General features: G+C 32.3%; 2 protein-coding genes across 2 annotated transcripts in view; both read left to right on the forward strand.

Annotated features, from left to right (window-relative positions):
• The window catches only part of LOC134692599 (uncharacterized), a 30,854-nt gene extending 30,680 nt beyond the window's left edge, over positions 1 to 174 (forward strand). The window contains exon 12 of the mRNA XM_063553057.1: positions 159 to 174. Within this exon, the coding sequence (XP_063409127.1) occupies positions 159 to 174 (16 nt within the window). The remainder of the gene's footprint in view (positions 1 to 158) is intronic.
• LOC134693738 (uncharacterized) lies at positions 94 to 18,606 on the forward strand. The gene is made up of 5 exons (XM_063554639.1): positions 94 to 439; positions 862 to 973; positions 16,287 to 16,388; positions 16,551 to 16,859; positions 17,408 to 18,606. Exons 1-5 carry the CDS (start codon positions 179 to 181, stop codon positions 18,193 to 18,195), a joined length of 1,572 nt encoding a protein of 523 aa, XP_063410709.1. The 5' UTR covers positions 94 to 178; the 3' UTR covers positions 18,196 to 18,606.
• The last annotated feature ends 5,660 nt before the right edge of the window (positions 18,607 to 24,266 follow it).

Below are 24,266 nucleotides of genomic sequence, written 5' to 3' on the forward strand. Positions count from 1 at the left end.
ATCTGATGATTTAAAACAAATTAAAAAGCACACAACATATATCGGCAGGAAAATAGTCCAAACCTGTATCTGTAAATATGTTGCAATAGAAAACATCAATATCAAGGTCATTGATATAACACTTGCATACTATATAATTTGTAAATGTGGAAAACAAGAATTAGGGCTAGATAATTGGATGGCGCAAATAAAAGAAGTGCGAAATGAGATATTTCATCTATCAGATATACAAGAAATGTCAGACGACAAATTTAGAAGGAAATGGAAAATGGTGAAAGGATCAATATTGGGAATAGCTAAGCTCATAGATTATAAATTCGCTGATACAACCAAGCAAAAGATTCAACAAACAAAAACGATTACTTGTATTCCTGATTATATGTTGAAGTATGAGATTCTTTGTCGTGACTACTGGAGAAACAAATGTGCTGAATTTGAGGTAAGAGGATGCTTGTCGTGTAATTTGTTCATTACAATGATTAATTTCAAGTTCTATAAGAGTGATAAAAGATTTTTTTAAATAAGAACTTTTAATTATAATTGTTGTGAGGATATTGTTTGTCATGTTCATACTTAAAAAAAAAGTAAAATATATATTACACATTTTTAAGTGAAAGCCTTTTTCGGAAAAAAAGATAATAAAAGATATATACCTTGGTTCACATTCACATATCTGCTTTTAGTTTAGACATAACTCTTTTATTGACAGAATACAGATGTTAGTTACATTTTGATCAGATTCTATGGCTAGACAAACTTGTTTTGAAAGTAATTTGGATCCTGTTTGTTACTTTTGGAATAAATTTATCTATATTTGATTTTAGATAGAAAACTGTTACATGTTATGTTATATTTTTGAAGAGAGCTCAAATAGAACGTTTCAACAATAAAGAACAGGCTTTTCGCATACAATGTCCGAAGGTCGACAGAAAATCCATTGGACAAGATTCCCAGAAAACAATGGAGGAAATACGTAAATATGTGGAGTTATATTAGAATTACTGTACGAAAAATTGTTCTATTTATTTCCAGGACAGAATGTTATTAAAAGTATTTTTTCTGCAATATGTAAAAAAGATACAACTAATAAGAAAAAAAAAATAATATCATTATAACACGGAGTTGATAGGAAGTTCCAGGTAAAACACGTGGCTCAGTATGAAAAAGATAATATTTTACATGTTTTTGTATGAAACATTACTCTTACACATGCTATCGACACGAACTACAGATGGGTGCGGTCCTAACCTTGACAAAAGTTAACTTGGAGCAGACTTGTTGACTGCTTTATAAGTTAACTTGATAATTTTCAAGCAGACAAGCAAGTTAACTTCGTCGTTGGTGGACCAGACCTACGGTCTGCTTTTTTAGGACGGCTGCAGACCTATCGACAGGTCTGCTCTAGACCAAACCTGTGGAAAAGTCTGCTTTTTGACCAGTCCTGGGGACTGGTCTGCTCCAGACCAGACCTATGGACAAGACTGCTCCTGACCAGACATGTGGACAAGTCTGCTTTTGACCAGACCTGATGACAGGTCTGCTTATGACAGATTATCGTGTTTAAGAGTTTTCATATCAGACTTGAGCTTTAATTAAAATATATAAACAACATCCGCATTGTTTTCCCCTGTAAAGCAATTTTTTTACTCGCTTACCCTCCTAGATATTATACAACACATTTATTTTTCTTTTTTATTTCATATATTCTTATATACATAAAACAATCATGGCTATACATTCACATAGAACTATCATAAAGGAAATGAAAGGGTTTTTTTTTATTAGAAAGCGGACAGAAAGGTTATCCTAACGCATCGGAACAATATTCTTATATCGTAGGATATCAACATCATTGTCGACGTTGCTTCGTTCCCCGTTTTTTACCTGTCTCTTCCTTAATTTATACATGCATGGATATTTCATTGTTATTCAACTTGTTTGCAATGGATTTACTATTCTATCTTCTGCAGAATATTCTAACTGAAATTGTACATTGTCCGGATACGTAAGGTGGGGTAAAACAATCAACAATCTCGTCAAATTCGTCAGATTTGTCGCGAGATTTGTGCAGTTGAATGAAATAGTTGCCACATGACGTTTATTTACAAACAAAATCAATTAACCGACATAAAAGATTAACAGTATACTATTCCAAGAAGAGAACCTCATATACTTTTGTATTATAAAGTACAAATGAATTCAGACATGTCAGTGTTGGTACTTGGATGATGCGGCCGGCTAATCATTGCTAATAGTTTTGTTTTTCACACCATCCTGAACTACTATCTCTATAGCTAGTTACTGTTCAATATTATGAATTCAGAGATAAAATGCTGACACTCTAAATTTTTGCGGACAAAATTTTGCATGAATTGTTGTCAAATAATTATTATTGCTTACATTTGTGGTCTTACTAAAATGTGCAGAGGAGCGCCAGGTGAAGACATAAAGGCCTTAGGTTAAATCCATCGCAACATTTAAAAAATACTTCTGATTTATAATGCAGCCATAAAGATTTACAAATAAAAGTGCACATAAAAAATTGGTCAGTTTGGGTAGAAGCGGTCAAATAATTTTGTTGTACAACATTGTACAAGTTAGCATGAGGTATCAAAACTACTGCAATTTCGTTATGTATAATATCAATGTTTTGAATAAAAGGAGAACATGCTGGCACCCTAATTTTTTTGGAACAAAACATTGTTGTTATGTGATTGCAATACTGCTGTCCATTGTATTATACATTGAAACCTGACATAAAAAATATGACTGATTTACTATGTGGGTATATAGATTTACAAATTAAAGTGCACATATGGTCAGTTTTGGTCAATGCGGTCAAATTATTTTGTTGTACAAGTCAGCATGAGGTGTCAAAAATACTGAAATTTTGTTACGTATCAATATTTAGAATAAAAGGAGGACATTATGGCACCCTTAATTTATGGAAACAAAAATTGGTAGATATTGTATTGCAATATTGCTGTCCATTATATTGTACATTGAATTCTGACATAGAAAATATGGCTGATTTACTATGCGGGTATATAGATTTACAAATTAAAGTGCACATATGGTCAGTTTTGGTCAATGCGGTCAAATAATTTTGTTGTACAAGGCAGCATGAGGTGTCAAAACTACTGAAATTTTGTTACGTATCAATATTTAGAATAAAAGGAGGAAATTATGGCATTTAGATTTAATGAGGTGTCAAAACTATTGAAATTTTGTTACGTATCAGTTTTTAGAATAAAAGGAGGACATTCTGACACCCTAAATTTATGGGAACAAAAATTGGTTGAAATTGTATTGCAATATTGCTGTCCATTGTATTGTACATTGAATCCTGACATAAAAAAGATGGTTGATTTACTATGCGGGTATATCACGTGTATATAGATTTACAAATTAAAGTGCAAATATGGTCATTATTGGTCAATGCGGTCAAATAATTTTGTTATACAAATGAGCATGCGGTGTCAAAACTACTAAAATTTTGTTACGTTTTAATATTTAGAATAAAAGGAGGACATTCTGGCACCCTAAATTTATGGGAACAAAAATTGATTGAAATTGTATTGCAATATTGCTGACCATTGTATTGTACATTGAATCCTGACATAAAAAATATGGCTGATCATGATTTACTATGCAAGTATATAGATTTTCAAATTAAAGTGCACATATGGTCAGTTTTGGTCAATGCGGTCAAATAATTTTGTTGTACAAGTCAGCATGAGGTATCAAAACTACTGAAATTTTGTTACATATCAATATTTTGAATAAAAGGAGGACATGCTGGCACCCTTAATTTATGGGAACAAAAATTTGTTGAAATTGTAATGCAATATTGCTGTCCATAGTATTGTACATTGAATCCTGACATAAAAAATATGGCTGATTTACTATGCGGGTATTTAGATTTACAAATTAAAGTGCACATATGGTCAGTTTTGGTCAATGCGATCAAATAATGTTGTTGTACAATTCAGCATGAGGTATTAAAACTACTGAAATTTTGTTACATTTTGAATAAAAGGAGGACATGCTGGCACCCTTAATTTATGCGAACGAAAATTTGTTGTTATTCTATTGCAATATTGCTGTCCATTACTATGCGGGTATATAGATTTACAAATTAAAGTGCACATATGGTCAGTTTTTGTCAATGCAGTCAAATAATTTTGTTGTAAAAGTCAGCATGCGGTGTCAAAACTACTGAAATTTTGTTACGTTTTAATGTTTAGAATAAAAGGAGGACATTCTGGCACCCTAAATTTATGGGAACAAAAATTGGTTGAAATTGTATTGCAATATTGCTGTCCATTGTATTATACATTGAATCCTGACGTAAAACATATGGTTGATTTACTGTGCAAGTATATAGATTTTCGAATTAAAGTGCACATATGGTCAGTTTTGATCAATGCGGTCAAATAATTTTGTTGTACAAGTCAGCACGAGGTATCAAAACTACTGAAATTTTGTTACATATCAATATTTTGAATAAAAGGAGGACATGCTGGCACCCTTAATTTATGGGAACAAAAATATTTTTGAAATTGTATTGCAATATTGCTGTTTATTGTATTGTACATTGAATCCTGACATAAAAAAATATGGCTGATTTACTATGCAGGTATACATGGTATATAGATTTACCAATTAAAGTGCACATAGGGTCAGCTTTAATCGATGCGGTCAAATAATGTTGTTCTTCAAGTCTCTCTAAGGTATCAAAACTACTTTTAAGTTGCAATGATGCTTTCATTTTGTATAATAAATTCTCTCCTGAAATTTAAATATTGCTGATTGTGGCTTCATAGATCAAGGACATATAACTGACATCTAATATACGTTCTTTCATAGATATACCGATAGATATACATAAAAAAGTGCAAATATGGTTGAATATGATATAGGTATTGGAATTTTTATTTAGTGTCCGTTATTATTGTAACCAGGATCTTTTTTTTTTAATTTATAAATTGGCAGATCACATGTAAATTTGTGTAACAAGCAACTTTTTGTGCGTACTTTATTTTGAAATATTTGTATTTAATCCTGTTTATATAACGGAAGTATTGATTTTACTTTATTTTCGATGTTTATACAACGAAACGAAGATATTAAAAAATATTTTTTTTAAATCGATGTAGAGCGGTCCTGGTTACAAATTAACTTAGTGTTGAGCAGACCAGTCAAAAGTTAATCTTGGAACAGGTCTGGTTTCGATCGGATTTGTCAAAGCAAAAGTTAACTTATGTTAACTTTGTGTCAGGAATAGTTTCGAAGTTAACTGATGTTAACTTTACGGCAGGACTGGTTTGAAGTTAACTTATATCAATAGCGGACCTGTTATCCAAGTTAACTTTTTGGCAGACATCAAAACAGTCCTAGGACCAAGTCCGTTTTTTCAAGTTAACTTGGTTTAATCATAGGACTGGTCAGATCAGTCATAAATCCGGCCACAGGTTAACTTTGACCAGTCCAAATGACTGGTTATCAAGTTAACCTGCTGTACAGGTTAGGACTGCACCCATCTGTATTTTGAAAAATGCAATTATGGATCTAATTTGAACAAAACAGGCTACAAGCAGTACACCGTTCCGGAATTTTATACACATTCATAAAAAGTTCGTGACGGTGTCCAACGGTGAATACCATTGCTAAAAAATAAACTGTTATATTATTTTTTATTACTCATAAAGTAAACTTTAATTCTTTTTCGAACTAAGTTTTTGACTGCATACAAACAAAATGGTATTGATAGATAAACAAAGCAAATAAATCGTGCCATTTATATAGCTCCGTTTTGAAGATCGTACTTTGACCTATAATAGTTTACTTTACAAATTGTGACTTGGATGAAGAGTTATCTCAATGGCACTTATACCACATTTTCTTTCATCTATATAACGCATATATGTGATGACCCTAAGTATGAAATGCCAGTTAACAATTAAAGAGATATTTACTTCTGAAGAATGGTGTATTTCGTACTGAAAATATGGATCGCCGGAACTGTCTTATAGTGGAAAGATTTAATGTGTTCTGTGGCTTTGTCTTTACGTCCTGTCGTTTCTTCTTATGTTATGTGCAAATATCCGTATTTCATGACACGACATCGTCGTATTAGTTATTTGTTAGGTAAAACAGTTCTATGATATGTCATTGCTAAAGTTTGTTGTGTACAATAGGCATTACATCATGCGTTAACTGTTATATATTCTCTGAATACTTCGAAACTTTATGATCAACCACCTTCACATTCTCTCATATTTTATCTATGTTATGTCTATTCTTCTTTTACGTAAGTCAGTTAACGATTGCGTCCTGTCTCAAATGTGATGGTTATGCTGAATGTTCTGAAGGTTTTGTTTTGATACACCTTTGTTCTATGTGAATCTCATGATATTATAGTTATTTGGCGTTATGTTGTGTTTATAAATATGTATCTCGAGTGAAAAACACAATACATCATGGTATAATTCATATGCGTTTTGCCGTACAGTTGATAATCTCTGTTAGCATTCATTACGTCATGTGCAAATGTCTTTTACATTATGTACAAACAATTTATTCGTTTTGTGTAAATATCGTTCACCCTATGTGCAAACATCGTTGACCCTATGTGCAAACATCGTTTACCCTATGTGCAAACGTAGTTTACTTTATGTGCTAAAACCTATAACGTTATGTGCAAATACCTATTAATTTATGTATAACAACTACATCGTTATGTGTAAACTCTATTACGTTATGTGCAAATACCGCTTACATTATGTGTAAACACCATGTAAGTTATTTTCATATGCCTACATTGTAATACATGATGTCCAAAAATCTATAACGTTATGTGCAAATACCTATTAAGTTATGTGTAAACACATATTACGTTCTGGTAAAAGCTTTTTTGACACAGATTAAAATAGAACGCATCAGTGATATACTTTTTGCAATATTTTATAACAAATAAATGCAGATTTTTGCCATGGATACACCAAAAAGAAATTATATTTTACCATTTTACATACTGGATATAAAATATCTGGAAGATTCTGATTACATACATATGCCCATATCAAGTTTTAAAAATAAACAAATCAATGAACTTGACATAAAATAATGATGAACGTAATGTTTCGAACAAAATCCCCTCTCTCATAAAAGAATTAACTATTTTCAATATCTAACAAATTAACGCAATAAAAACCTTCATAAATTTACAATGAAGGAAAGAAACCATCAATTAAATGTATATACATGTATAAAAGTGTGACCTTATAGCAAAAAAGCATTCTGGGACAAAAAAGGTTAGATTTATCTCCCTTACACCACTAAAATTATATCATAACTTTTGAAAATGAAGAAAATTATAAGTTTTAGCTTTCTAAAAAGCTCTGAACTACTTCGCTGTATTCTTTTTCAAGGAAATATGTGTGCATCGGTTTGGTGGTTTTGTATTAGAAATGTGGTATTTTTGTTTCTCTAACTTTATGGAAATATATCCCTTTCCGAACCCATTGTATATAGAATTTAAATCAACATGTGGTTGCCGGTGATCTTAAAAGATGATTGGCTGAGTCAAAGAGTCATCTCAGCTCTCTGAAATGATCAAAATGTTCTCACAGGTGTTCATGAAATTGACAACTTCCTGGAAACTGGAAGGCACTCGAAGGGGATTTTGGTTTAGAAAAGAAGAAAATTGATCTTTTAATCATTAGAGAAACAGATTATTACATAGTTACGCGTGGATTATCGGATTTATCCAATTTCGATAGTTCAATTATAAATTTTAACTATCTCGATTGGATGATTCCGATAATCCACTTGTATCAATGTAATAATCTATATATATTGATTGATATAAAAAGGATATATAAATATATAGTTTTTAGGAGAAATTGTGTTGTTCTATTTAAAGAGTGTGCGTTATACATCAATTCCTTTTATATTTTGTTCACTTTACTTGTTGAAAAGTAACATATTTACAAATATACAGACACGATTCTGGAGGTATGTCTCTTTAGAGTTGTGCCTAGATTGACAAAAGTCATAGAATACATATAATGCATTTTTGAAAACATTGTACAGGAACATATTTTAGCAAACAAATCGTGCATATTGCAGATTATGATGGAAATAAAGACATATTAATGATTGATATTACATTTTTCAATTTCAGTTTGAAATATATGCATATAAAACGACCATGAATTATTAACATTTGATCTGAAATGTAATACACATAGTTAATTTCCAGCATTTGATGGCTTAATATCCTCATAAGAGAACAGTCTGTAATTCTTCATCTCATTTAAGCCAATAGTTGTTGCTGAATATCAGTCACATCATGAAGCAACCAAACAAAATTTATATGTGACAAGTAATTAATTTCAAGATGGCGTGTATATCGACTTAACCTAAAAGCTCTACCCTGTTATTCGAAGTAAAAAAAAGCTACATTGTACATGTAAAAAAACAAAATGCAACTTCATTTCTTTACGGAAAATGTGAACGGAAAATAAGTTGATATAAAAAAAGAAAACGTGGTATGATTGCCAATGAGACAACTCTCCACAAGAGACCAAAATGACACAGAAATTAACAACTTTGGGTCATCGTACGGCGTTCGACAATGAGCAAAGCCCATACCGCATAGTCAGCTATAAAAGGCCCCGAAACAATTACGTGAAACAAGTCAAACGAGAGCACTAACGACCTTATTTATGTAATGTTCTCTTTCATCTGCATCAAGCGGGTCATTTCATAGGTCGCAACATCTTGCATACATAATCATAACATATGGTTTTAGAAGGCGCCGAATTAAATTTATCAATTATAGACTTTTGACAAGGTCAACACATTATATATGCCTCCGTTCAGATTATATTGAACGAGGACGAAGATTTTTTCTGGCCACCTCTTATCTTGTAATTTTTTTTAAAATTAGCAGTGAGTTTTTTCCCCGAGCCCCCTCTTTATCACACTGCTTATAGAACCGACAAACGCAGCTTCAACATTTAAAAAAATTATGGTTCCTCCACTGGTCATTGAATGAGAAATCAAAAAGAAAAAAGAAAAAAGGTCCGTGTGTTTATCTATTGATATATAAATGAACAACTTCTGTATTCATTTCATAACATTTGATGTCGACTAAATTTCCTTTACGTAACCTTCGTTTGTAGATTGTAACCGATTATAAACATGATAAATAGGCGGACATTATCGAGTGCAAAATTACATTCCTTATCGCTTGTTCTTAATTCATTTTGAATTGATACTCCTAACATTCCTTTTTTTAACATAAATTAATAATATGAAAATGTCGTTAGAAGCATAAATAAAGTAAAAAATCTTTAATATTGATACACACGTATATAAAAAGTGTGTTAACGCATGCGGAAGAATATCTCAAGAACGTTTGTAATATCTGATTCAGAGTTATCTGTCTTTGCTCTCCTCTCTGTGTGAGACATTGAACGTTTTGCGGGAAAATATGAATGCCAACTCAATTTCAATCTATTAGAAAAATTGGATTATTACAGAAGAGTGTCCACCATGCACTTCCACAGCACTATTTTTAATATAGTGCAATGGAATGATAAACAAATGGATGAAGAATATATATTCATGCAATTGTAATTTACAAATATTAAAATAATGTAAAACAAAAAACAAAGTTTACTGATTTGTATCAATACTACAACGAGGCTGAATGTATCATCCACGCACGGACTTGTCTCAGAAAAAATATATATCTGTACTTTAACGTCACTTTTAGGTAAAGAGATGTGATTTGGTTTTCTGAGACAGGTGCTTGTGACCGTCCACAAAAACTTGCGGTCATCCGATGTTCAGTACTTCAGCACTTTAATTCATATCTTTAACAAAAAGATGTTCTCAAAAAATGATAAAACATAACAAGGGTTTAATGTTTTTTACAAAAGTCTTACAATCCTTATTTTATCTTGATTCATTTTGAGAACTCAAATCGTAGCAATGACATACTGCACATTTAAATATTTTTGAAAACTAGGAGTTCGTTGTTTCATGGTGCTTTAAAAGGATCAACACGAGGGTTCCAAAATTCCAACAATACAAAACATGACAAGTGAACCTTTTTAATTTATAATCAGTAGCAGGAAAATTACCGAAGAATTAAAGCCTTACCTTTCGTGTTAAAGTCTGTCACAATTTTCTTTTCGTTTTATAAGTAATTTTTTTAAAGAATTTTGACTAAATATATTACGTCGATTTCAAGGCGAAAAAGATTGCATCAGTTCAAGAGTGTTTCCGCACTTTTAGGATAATTTGGATTGAATCATATGAACTTCATGCCTCTCTAGCTATTAATAAAAAACGTCTAGCTTTAACAGTAGCCGACAAAGAAGAGACCGATATATCTAATAATTGAATTATATTAACGGAAACTGTCAAAACAATGACTATTTTAGAATGATAACATTTAGATCCAATAAAATATGTTTGTATGAAATTTTATATTTTTTAAAATAAGATTTCTCAGAATAATCATGATAATGATGTGCAGCAAATCCCTTTTATAAACATTTGGCTTAATTGTGTATTTAGCTAGTATATTTATCGAACCATTCGCGTTCATAACTAAACGCATCAAAGCTTACCGTTTATACCGTATATCCCGCAATAATATTGATTGAATTTATGCCTCTCCGTTCGGAAAATAAGTTGATGTTTCTAATTTATACGTCGATAGTCGTTGAAATATTGAACAAAAAGATAAATTTATATCAACAACTGTGGAATAATGTATTGATTATAAATGTGTACGGAATAATAGTTTAGTCTTAGAAGCATGATTTTTTTATTAGTTGTTAGTGGCTTTGAACTAGCTGTCAGATAACTGCGAGTACTCTCAGATCTGTTCATTGCGTCTTTTTGTGTCGGTATCAATAAGTACCCCGCCACGTCTTCTTGTATTTTTGTACATCTGATGAGTTAAGCCTTTTTCAATTGATTTTTATAGTTTGTTTTTATGTTGAACTGTTATATCACTGTCCCAGGTTAGGGGAGGGTTGGGATCCAGCTAACATGTTTGACCCCGATACATTATTTCTGTAAGTGCCTGTCCGAAGTCAGGAGCCTGTAATTCACTTGATTCAGTGGTTGTCGTTTGTTTATGTGTTACATATTTGTTTTTCGTTAATTTTTTTTTACATAAATAAGGCCGTTAGTTTTCTCGTTTGAATTGTTTTATGTTGTCTTATCGGGGCTTATTATAGCTGACTATGCGGTATATGCTTTGCTTATTGTTGAACGCCGTACGGTGGCCTATAATTGTTAATGTATGGATCATTTTGGTCTTTTGTGGATAGGTGTCTCATTGGCAACCATACCACATCTTCTTTTATATTACCCAGAAAAAAAGCGAATTACTTAACTGTAACTGATGACACGGTTCGAAAAGTAACCAGACCAAATACGGATATATCAAAGTCATTATCTGGAGTGTCAAGCTGCGGGATTTAATTTCGAGTATGGCCAGTGAAGGTGAAACAAGGCTATAAAATTATAATCCTGGTACTTTTGATAACTATTTACACCACTGGGTCGATGCCACTGCTGGTGGACGTTTCGTCCCCGAGGGTATCACCAGCCCAGTAGTCAGCACTTCGGTGTTGACATGAATATCAATTATATGGTCATTTTTATAAATTTTCTGTTTACAAAACTTTGAATTTTTCGAAAAACTAAGGATTTTCTTACCCCAGGAGTAGATTACCTTAGCCGTATTTGGCACAACTTTTTGGAATTTTGGATCCTCAATGCTCTTCAACTTTGTATTTATTTGGCTTTTTAACTATTTTGATCTGAGCGTCACTGATGAGTCTTATGTAGACGAAACGCGCGTCTGGCGTATAAAATTATAATCCTGGTACTTTTGATAACTATTTACACCACTGGGTCGATGCCACTGCTGGTGGACGTTTCGTCCCCGAGGGTATCACCAGCCCAGTAGTCAGCACTTCGGTGTTGACATGAATATCAATTATATGGTCATTTTTATAAATTTTCTGTTTACAAAACTTTGAATTTTTCGAAAAACTAAGGATTTTCTTACCCCAGGAGTAGATTACCTTAGCCGTATTTGGCACAACTTTTTGGAATTTTGGATCCTCAATGCTCTTCAACTTTGTATTTATTTGGCTTTTTAACTATTTTGATCTGAGCGTCACTGATGAGTCTTATGTAGACGAAACGCGCGTCTGGCGTATAAAATTATAATCCTGGTACTTTTGATAACTATTTACACCACTGGGTCGATGCCACTGCTGGTGGACGTTTCGTCCCCGAGGGTATCACCAGCCCAGTAGTCAGCACTTCGGTGTTGACATGAATATCAATTATATGGTCATTTTTATAAATTTTCTGTTTACAAAACTTTGAATTTTTCGAAAAACTAAGGATTTTCTTACCCCAGGAGTAGATTACCTTAGCCGTATTTGGCACAACTTTTTGGAATTTTGGATCCTCAATGCTCTTCAACTTTGTATTTATTTGGCTTTTTAACTATTTTGATCTGAGCGTCACTGATGAGTCTTATGTAGACGAAACGCGCGTCTGGCGTATAAAATTATAATCCTAAAACTTTTGATAACTATTTACACCACTGGGTCGATGCCACTGCTGGTGGACGTTTCGTCCCCGAGGGTATCACCAGCCCAGTAGTCAGCACTTCGGTGTTGACATGAATATCAATTATATGGTCATTTTTATAAATTTTCTGTTTACAAAACTTTGAATTTTTCGAAAAACTAAGGATTTTCTTACCCCAGGAGTAGATTACCTTAGCCGTATTTGGCACAACTTTTTGGAATTTTGGATCCTCAATGCTCTTCAACTTTGTATTTATTTGGCTTTTTAACTATTTTGATCTGAGCGTCACTGATGAGTCTTATGTAGACGAAACGCGCGTCTGGCGTATAAAATTATAATCCTGGTACTTTTGATAACTATTTACACCACTGGGTCGATGCCACTGCTGGTGGACGTTTCGTCCCCGAGGGTATCACCAGCCCAGTAGTCAGCACTTCGGTGTTGACATGAATATCAATTATATGGTCATTTTTATAAATTTTCTGTTTACAAAACTTTGAATTTTTCGAAAAACTAAGGATTTTCTTACCCCAGGAGTAGATTACCTTAGCCGTATTTGGCACAACTTTTTGGAATTTTGGATCCTCAATGCTCTTCAACTTTGTATTTATTTGGCTTTTTAACTATTTTGATCTGAGCGTCACTGATGAGTCTTATGTAGACGAAACGCGCGTCTGGCGTATAAAATTATAATCCTGGTACTTTTGATAACTATTTACACCACTGGGTCGATGCCACTGCTGGTGGACGTTTCGTCCCCGAGGGTATCACCAGCCCAGTAGTCAGCACTTCGGTGTTGACATGAATATCAATTATATGGTCATTTTTATAAATTTTCTGTTTACAAAACTTTGAATTTTTCGAAAAACTAAGGATTTTCTTACCCCAGGAGTAGATTACCTTAGCCGTATTTGGCACAACTTTTTGGAATTTTGGATCCTCAATGCTCTTCAACTTTGTATTTATTTGGCTTTTTAACTATTTAGATCTGAGCGTCACTGATGAGTCTTATGTAGACGAAACGCGCGTCTGGCGTATAAAATTATAATCCTGGTACTTTTGATAACTACTAATAACCCTTTCATTCAGAAAAGATATGTGTTTGCGTCATAATTGTGGATTAAAGGATAACTTTAAAAAGGAAGTTTTTAATACGAAAAATAACACTTTTTTTTAGAGAAAATGCAGCTTTTTGTTACACCCTTCTACCTGTCTGATCCAAAATCGGATCAAATTTTTCCAAAATCCCTGTTAGTTTTAAAAAAAGTTGTCAGATAAGAGGGGCGGGTCACCTGACCATCCCTTTTGGGGACACTCTAACGTCTCAACACGCCTTGTCAGGGACGGAGAAAATAGTACGTCTTAGGAAGGTTATTCAGAATAACATTTACAACTGTCAGGGGAAATGAACGAATATAAAATCTTAGACATTTTGTAGGATTCCTTAGCTGCTACATGAATTATGGGAGGCGTTATTGCATTTGTAGCATTAATCTAGTACACGTTTCTCGCTAGATTATAACCCTACTTGGAGGGTAATAACAAAGCATACTGCTTTCTTGTGAAGAGTTGTCACATTGGCATTCGTACCACATCTTCCTCTTTATATCAAATTGTTCCTTAGTCGTGTCTGAATATTTATAAAAAATTTCAACAAGTAAAGTGAACAAATTTTTAAGGCATGGATGCATAACGCACACAGAGCAAAATAATTTCCCAGAAAACTAGATACATTGTATGTATATAGCATTTTAACCAATCAATATATAAAAATCCACACTTTGTAAGAAAGCTAAAACTTTTAATTTTCTTTATCTAAAATGCATATCATTGATGCGTTTTGTTTCAATCTGTGTCAATAATCGTTTAGCAGAACGTTTTAGGTGTTTGCACATAACGTAATAAGTCTTTGGACATAATATAATAGGCATGTGCACATAACTTACACCGACCGTGCAAGGGCTGTATAGCCAGTCAAGGTCGTTAAAAACTTCCATTTGTGTTACATGGTGTTTGCACATAATGTAAGTGGTATTTGCATATAACGTAATAGTGTTTGCACATTATGATGTAGTTGTTATACATAATTTAATAAGTATTTGCACATAACGAAGTAGGTTTTTACACAAAAGGTAAACAATGTTTGCACATAGGGTGAACGATGTTTGCACAGAAGGTAAACGAGGTTTGCACATCACGTAATGAATGCTAACAGAGAGTATCAACTGTACGGCTAAACGCATATGAATTATACCATGATGTATTGTATTGTTCACTGGAGATACATATGTATAAACACAAAAAACTCCAAAAACCAATAATATCATGAAATTTACATAGAACAAAGGTGTATCAAAACGAAAAGTTAAGAACATTTGACATAACAATCACACTTGAGACAGGACGCAATTATCAACCGACTTGCGTGAAGAAAGAATAGACACAACATAGAGTAAATATGAAAGCATGTAAAGGTTGTTGGTCATAAAATCTGGAAGTATCTACAAAATATATAGTCGTTGCAGCATAATGTAATGCATATTTTACACACAAAAGTTTAGCAATGACATATCATACAATTGTTTGACCAAACAAATTGTTTATTTGATATGACACAGAGATGCCGTGTCAGGAAATAAAAGCATCTGCACATAACGTAAAGAAGAAATGTCAGGACGTAAAGGAAAAGCGACAAAACACATTAAATTTTTACACTATAAGACAGTTCCGGCGTTCCATAGAAAACACTGAACACTTTATTTCAGTCAAAAGTGCAAACTTCTTACGTGGCTGACTCAATTCCCAAAAGCGCCTAATTTGTTGTTGGCATTTTGAAAACTTGAAAACTGAATATATGATATAATATTTCTTATCATAAAATTCAAAACTATACAAGGTGTTTCTTTGGTTAGCAGTTGTTTCCATAGCTTCTCAATAAATAACATTGTACCTATTATGAATGGAAGTTAACTTTTATATCAAGCATTTTATAAGCTGCAACATATTGGACATTGAACAACTTAATTTAAATCTATTGAGGGGCATCATACATGTCATACAAAAATTTAAAAAACATACATATACAAGTTAAGTGAAAGACATTACGTTATATAGCTGATATCCATACATTAGAATTTGAATATACAGATACTGTTCCTGTGAAACAAACGGTGACGACCGAAGATTGAAGATTTTAAATGCATTATATACAATATGGGTATTTTTGTCTAAACATATCCATGTGTGTCGTTGATATTTCACATATATCCTGTTATAGAATTTGTACAACAATTGACCACGTGATTGTATAAGAGATCCACATATAGGTTTTCTTTGTGTTATCTTAAGTTTCAGTACTTCCACCTCATTTGGTGCTGATATCATAGTTTGTGCCTACCATTTTCAATTAATTTGACAACACAAGTATGGTCTCCTAACAAATTCATTAAGACCGATTACGTGAAATAAAGGCAGATAACGATAAGAGAACGGATTGCAACAATTGACAAAAAACAAACTATTAAGTAAGTTGTAAAAGATAACCTCACTATTTCTATGCGACTTTCGTAAGACATTTTATGTATGTCTTGACAATAATATTTTAGCATTATTGTTAAAGCATTATTTTCCTTTTATTTCCACAGGAAATTGTAAAACAACTGTTGACAACATCAATATACTGATTAAGGCTTTTGGGAATGAACAAAACATGAACACGTTTAAGGATACAGAATCAATAAATAAAGGTATGTTCTTTGACTGAAAAAATTAAAGAGAGAAGAATGTTGAGCTTCACTTATAATATTGTGGTACCGACTTATTTGCGTATAATCATTATTTCATGAAACAGTGCATTTCTTAACTAATTTTTTATATTCATTACAAAGAATTTTCACTCTGATTTCCAGGTTGTAAGAGTGTTCATGTCCCCGTTTTTATACATCTTGCCTTACCGGCAACATTGAATAAAACAAAAGTTTTGGAAAATCTCGACGAAATGAGGTTGAACAGGACATCTGATATGAGTATAAAAATCTTGGCAGTTTCCCCAGAGGACCTTAACATTTATTCAGAGATTGCAAGTACCGTTTTTAGAAAAGTAGATACACTTAGAGACGAATTGAAGAATACTATGTCTGGAATGCTTGCAGAAGCACCAAATGACCCAGGACAAACTGAAACAGTTGTTGTTACTTTAACAATACCAGAGATTACAGGTACTTTTTTCACCACTAATAAATCTTATCATTTACCATTCTCAGTAGAAGCACTATGTAACACGTTTAAATAGTTATAGCATGAACAAAAAAAAATCAATAAAACATGCATTTAATCTAACAAAAAGGCCAAATAGAATGTAGAAGTTAGTACATTTGCCAATGACGTAAAAAAGTAATGTTTATTGTTAAAAACCAAGTAAAATTCAAGACTGTACAAAGGTAACTAAAATAAACAGATTGTGATAATATCACTCATTCAAACCATTGGTGTATAAGAGCGTTATTTGAATATTAATACACAATATATATCAACTGTTTGAATTGGATTACAATTGTTCTACTGTTTGAAGACTTTCTATGATATATTTACATAACTTCTGTTAAAAGAGTATCAATTAACACTACAACTGGTTTATTTTTTATTGACAATTGTTCAATTACACCGAAATTTACCTTAGCTATTTAGTAAGAATATGTTCACGTCAAAAACATCATACGTTTATCCTTAGAGTTTTATCATCTTAGATTTGTTTACATTTTTGCAGAATCAGTACCATTTGAATCGTCTTTCCAATTTGATATTAACCGACGAAAAAGGATTGTACTACAATCAAATTCAGATTTCGGAAGTCAAGATTGTATAATTACAAATGACCAGTTGGTGTTTACTGATTATAAACGCTCCTGCTTACTCATCTACAATTTTAATGGAAGTCTGGATCGAAACATCATGTTGTCGGGTAAACCTTTGAGTATATCGGTACTAAACGACAGCGAGGTTGCTGTGTCATATAATCGAGAAAGTATAGACATTATCAGTATAAACACAGGAAAAGTAAAGAATACTATTAAAACAAGTGGTATAATTGGCGGAATATCTTATCACAATGAACTGATTTATGCTGTAATCAATACCCAGAACATAAATGTGATAAAACTGACAGGAGAGATAGTCCTATCTTTCACGTTGCCTTTTGAATCAAAGCCACGGTGCTTATCATGTGATACCGACAGATTGTTCATAACTGATCTCTACACTGATACTTTATACTGTTGTGACTTGAATAAGTCAGTCAAATGGACGTTTACTAATAATGGGATGCGCATGCCGACGGGAGTTACAACAGATGAGTATGGTAATGTTTATGTTGCTTGCTACAGATCTAACAATGTTATAGTGGTATCACCTGATGGTAAACATCATAAAGAATTACTTACTGAGAAAGATGGTCTTCAAAAGACGTCAGGGATATACTATGACAAATCAAACGACTGTCTGTTGGTGTGTAGTAGAGAAAATTGCGATGCATTTCTATTTGATGTAAAACATTAAGCTTAGAATGAATGTCGTTTTAGTGATAGAACCTGTATGTGTAAATTTAACACTTCAATTTAATCAGTGTCTTATATGACTAGTATAATGCGCTGTACGTGACATACTTATAGCTTGAACAAAGGAATATATGTGATACATGTTATATTTTTAATTATTTTATCCCATTCACATTTAGAAAATAATACGTGTGAAGGAGCTGAGTTTCTATGATTTGTTTTATATCAGTTGTTTAAAAGTCATTTGTTCTTATAGCATTGAAGTTATACAAAGACCTCAGAAACTTAACTTTACCAGTTTTAAAATGTCTGATATGGTAATCCTTCAGAACATATGTTCAAATATGCTTCAATAATATACATTTTTTGAAATTCAAAAAATGAAAAATTTGTGACACCAGTGAAGCAATTATTGTCGTCGCTTTTATTTGGATTCAATTAAATTACATTGCTATTTTAAAGGACAGTATCATGGACTGTTTATGTTTTATTTATGATTAATAAAAGGGTTGCTGTTTATCGTCTTGTATTAAAACATGATTAATACCTTAATATGATAATGTGTTTGAACAAAAAATGTGCTTTGAACTATAACGACACGACACAGAGCAGGTTTTTAAATGTTTATGTATCTCATCTTTAACGGACACATATTATAATTCCGAGCCTATTGTTTAAACGTATTTATTTATATTGGATTGGGAAACAAGTTTTGCTGCCTTGTAGCAGCATAAGCCCGCTCTTTATCGAAATCTACAAGGGTGTATTTATCGTGCAAGAGATATGCAAGAGATATGGCTCTTTCTCTTAACACGGATCAGCCATTTATCGCCCCCTACCGACGGAGTATCATCGTTTCCTTAAAATCATACTCACAAATGGTGCCAAAGGAGAGCTGAAAATTCAGTTCCTGAAATTTATCCCGGAACGTGAATCGAACCAGGGACCTTTGTGGTAGTAGTCCGATGCACAAACCAGAACACCACAGCTGTCAATCGGTACACAAGGCGATCATATTGTAAGATTTTAATTGGGATGTCGTTGTTTCGTTGTTAAAAATGTCTGATTTTGGAAATAACTAGTAACGCAAATTGAATCTTTCAATTTGTTAGAATCAAAATTTCCTCCGTTTTTTATGCGTTTTGCGCACATGGATTTATTCTGTTCGTCTATCTTGTTTTAAAACCCCGTAGAATTGTTATGACACATGAAAGAAACTAAATCACAGGTCAGAATTCTCATGTTTTCTATATCGAGGGTGGTGCTAGGCCCTAAATCGTAAAAATACGAAATAGTAATCAAATTCATAGCGAATTCCAAAATATTAGAAGCTTGGCAAAGCAATATTAATTTGCAGAGATAATGACTAGAAGCCTTTGGTAAAATTGGAAGCGACACATATCGTTACAGCAGAAGCGATAAAGAAATAAACCCAAAAGGTTTAACTTGTTTGAAACTAACAACAACCTAAAACCAAAAAAAAAGAAGCTTACAGATATTTCTTGTTAACATGGACAATGAAAACACAGTAGATTTAAAGAAATCGGGATTTGAAGAGTATGATAAGATTTTGGTTGTCCTATGTCATTCTTGAAGGGAATTCGTTACTGGAGCTGACAATATGTATGTGTCCTGGTAGAACGACTTTTAATAAGAAATTTTAAAGCTTTAAATTTTCATTTGTTTTCTTCAGATTGGACTTTCAGTTTATGCTCAAAGATCAAATGTTTTCGATATGCATATCAGTGACATTTGAGGATTACACCAGTGTGGTCGTAACGTTTTTGATACCATATAAGTTTTCTTTTACTTGTTATACTTTGATTAATAAAGGCAACAGCAGTATACCGCTGTTCAAAACTCGTAAATCCATGGACAAAAACAAAATTGGGGTAACAAACTAAAACTGAGGGAAACGCATAAAATATAAGAGGAGAACAACGACATAACATAAAAATGTAACACACACAGAAACAGACTAAGCATTAGACAAAATCCGATAAGAATAACAAATATAACATCAAAATCAAATACACGAATTTGGGAAAGAAAAGTTCCGTGACACGTCTTATAGTAATGTGAATTCACACTCAAACACAAGAGAAAACAAACGACACAACGGAAAAAAAACGTTAAAATGTAACACACAGAGAAACGAACTATAATATAACAATGGCCATATTCCTGACTTGGTACAGGACATTTTAAGAAAAAAATGTTGGGTTGAACCAGATTTTGTGGCATGCCAAACCTCGCACTTTAATGGTAATGGTAAATATAACATTAAAATGACAACATAATATTACAGGAATACAATACAAATAAATATGAGAACATATTAGACAAAGAAACACATGATTAATAGCTACCAAAAAAGCATCAGCTTTAACATTCAATACGTCAGAAACGCGTCGTCCACACAAGACTTACCAGGGACGCCCAGATATAAAAGTTCGAAAGGCAAAACAATTACAAAGTTGTACAGCACTGAGGAGCCAAAGTTCAAAAAGGTTGTGCCAAATACGGCTAGGGTTTTCTGCTTATAATAAGAACATCCTTATTATTTAGAACAATTTATGCGATTGCAAACAGTAAATTTTATCAAATGTAAAAGATATACATGATAAAACTAAAGTATTAAATACTTACTGAAAACAAAAAACAAAACCCGGATACATACATAAACCCAACTTAGATAAAGATTTTCTAATCAAATATAGATTTTATTTTAACTCCGTTATTCTTTTTTGATTTTGATTTTTTTTAAATGTTTGATTGTGAATGTGTTACTCTATTTGACAGGATAAACATTCAGATTGAAATATAAGTGTCGTCTGAACTCGAATGGAATTAGGATTTTGTCTGACTGTATTCATTACATTGTATGGACAACTGGCATTCCTTTGATCGTAGGACTTTTTATGTTTCTTTGATACTTAAGAGGTGATTTCGTACTCACACATTCCGCCATTGCGGTATTGTACTATTATTTTTTTTTATTTTCTTGTCTTTCAAATCTGCTAATGCTTTGTCTCTATACCGTTTTGTGTTTATTTGATAAATAATGACGTGGCTCTCGTGTTATAAACAATCGACAGGAAGGACAAGGTTAACTTCGGATTTTGCATTCTGCAGAGGATATACGTCTGGCGTAAATAAAAAAAATAATCCAGCCAATATCTATGGCGAGTTTATCTACAGACTATATTCTTTTCATACTTTGAACGACAAAATAATTTTATATCGCTACATCTGTGGCGTTTACATCCTAACGTTAAACGCACGTTTCTACGTCAGAGTTAATGTTTCTCTACCCATTCGGTCCAGGTAACTATAGTATTTTAATCCTTCATGGTGGGATTTAGCACAAATAATAAAATGCAAAAATAAAAAAAGGAATTAATGATGTTGTTAAATTTGATATATCGCTTTTTTTGTTTTGCTTCTATGTTAGATATTTGATTGTTTTTATTGTGATTTAAAAGATTATAACAAAATGTTGACTGCTGCATCCCTTATTGTGACTGTTTTATCCGTCTGCATCACGTATCGTTATCAATATAATGTATTATGATGCGACTGTCGTAAGCCTGAGAGGTTTCGTGCTATAAAACCAGGTTCAATCCACAGTTTTCTACATAATAAAATGCATGTATCAAATAAGGAATATGACAGTTGCTATCCATTCATTTGATGTGTTTGAGCTTTTGATTTTGCCAATTGATAAAGAAATTGATACTATTTCTTTCAAAGATAAAATGATAGGCTTGTGTGGTATGTATTCAACATTTGTTACTCTAAACTTCTGAACTTTAATTCTGTTCTTAAACCTTCATGCAGTGTCTTTAACATAATTCAATTTGGACGCATTTTCAATGTATTTACACTTTTAATCATTATGGTACACAGTATTGTATCTATATGATGTAATATAAAGGTAATGTCTAGGAACAAGTACGTAAAGAAAACAAAATATAAATGGGTATAATATATTTACATAAAAGAGGCGTGATTTGTGAAATAGCAGTTTTCACAAAGTGCATCTTTAAACAAATATCTGAATATATAAAGTTTGATGTATATCTTTTTAACTGATACAAACTGTATTAAGTGTTTATGATGTCAAAAAATATTGTGGGCAAGTGTTTTAAATTTAAAATACAAGTAAAGAAGAAAAAATACCCAAGCTGTTCCATAAAAATATTTTTGAATACAAGCAATGATAATGTTCTGTTAAAGAGAGGTTTTAATCAATTAAAAAAAATCTTAGAAAATATATAACTATTAAAATTGATTTTGTTTACATATATGCCACCCACGAAAAGAGCAAATTAATTTGGACTAGTGGCATTGATAGTTGATATTGCATTCCATATTATTTGGACATATATAAGAGAAATATAGTTTTTGCAACTAGATTTAAGTCCATTCTGAATATAAAAAGAAAAAAACACAAATTGAATCACTTGTATGAAACAAGTCGATGTTCTGAAAGTTTGTAAGATATATTAAACGGAGAAACAATTATATCAAAAAAGCAGTTATATCGATTGTAAACATATGACAAATATAGAGCATGCAGTTAATCGACTAATAAAAGGATAGAAAGGCCATAATTTCATATTGGAGGATAGGAGCAGGCTGATGTTGATGCATGGTCACCTCACGTTAGATGTACATAGGTTACTAAGTAGACTTGTCTGTGTTTACCAACTAGTCTTTCCAAAAGATAGGCAACAGATACCAGAGGGACCTTCAAACTCGTAGATAAAATATTTACTGACAACGCATGGCTACTAAAGCAAAAGACAAACAGGCAAACAATAGTACACAAAAAAAAACCAATCTATTCAGCCATCCCTAAATTTCAGAAAAGGTCATCTTGTTTACATTTATTATTTCATACAATTTTGTGGGTTTAAATAATCAATTATATAAAAGTATAACATACATGTATATATGAAAAATAGTTTCATTACAGAATATTAATAAAGTGAGGAAAAGAAGTCATTCATCAAATGTAAAACAATATGCACTTAACAAATATATTTGTCTTCACAAAATTACCGTGCATTCACTTTAAGTTGAATAGTTCACGTCAAATAAAAACGCATCACAAGTCCCACTATCATACACCAACAAACAGTTGTTTGATTTGTCATAATAAATTATTGTCGGTATTTGCATTCCTTCTTTCTCAGTAAATAGTTCCTTATAATGTTTACCATCAGATGATACCACAATCACATTGTTACATTCATAACATACAATATAAACATTACCTTTACCATCAGTTGTAACATGCCGCGGCTTTATTTTCGTACCAAAAGTACAATTCCATCTGTTTGATCCACTCAAGTCACAGCAGTATAACGCAAAGTTGAAGGGATAAGTTAGGTACATGTTTTCTGTATCAGGTGATAGGCATTGTACCGATGATTTTAAAGGACAATGAAAAGATCGGATTATTTCCCCTGTCATATTCATTACATCTATTGTGTGGTAATCAATAACAACATACATTAGGCTGTTTTGAAAAGATATTTTGCATGAATAACCACGTGTTCCAATTTTATTTTTCACTTGATCTGTACTGATATTGATTATTTCTATATATTTTTGATCATATGACACTGCAACATCGTCGTCGTTTATTACAGTAATACATTGTGGTCTATTAAACAATTTAAGTTCTCGATTGTAACTTCCATATATATTGTAGATATGTAATCTTTCGCTGAAATAACCAGTAAATACCAACTGCGCATTGGTTATAACACAATCACTTATTACCAGATCTGCAGTTGATTGTAATTGAAATATCTTTCGCAGTTTAACATCGAATTGAAAAGATGACTTATATGGTACTGATTCTGCAAAAAAAAAACCACAATATTTTAGGGACGACATCAAAGGTCCAATGTGGGATAAAAAACTTTTTCACTGACCCCTACTCCCTCTTAACTTCATTTGGGAAAAAGGTTTACGAATAGGGATACATGCAAAAATCGAATTTGGGTAAACAAAACTCGCAGCAATTTTGACCCCCACCCAAACTATTTGATTTTAGTT

The sequence above is a fragment of the Mytilus trossulus genome, chromosome 12 (genome assembly GCF_036588685.1).
Source record: "Mytilus trossulus isolate FHL-02 chromosome 12, PNRI_Mtr1.1.1.hap1, whole genome shotgun sequence".
In the NCBI taxonomy this organism is placed as follows: Eukaryota; Metazoa; Mollusca; class Bivalvia; order Mytilida; family Mytilidae; genus Mytilus; species Mytilus trossulus.

Bases quoted from the DNA above. Each gene is read 5' to 3' on its own strand.
- LOC134693738 (XM_063554639.1), top strand. From the start codon at position 179: ATGGCGCAAATAAAAGAAGTGCGAAATGAGATATTTCATCTATCAGAT. The intron at 974-16,286 runs GTAAATATGTGG...TTATTTCCACAG, and splicing joins GAAAACAATGGAGGAAATAC to GAAATTGTAAAACAACTGTT. The intron at 16,860-17,407 runs GTACTTTTTTCA...ACATTTTTGCAG, and splicing joins AACAATACCAGAGATTACAG to AATCAGTACCATTTGAATCG.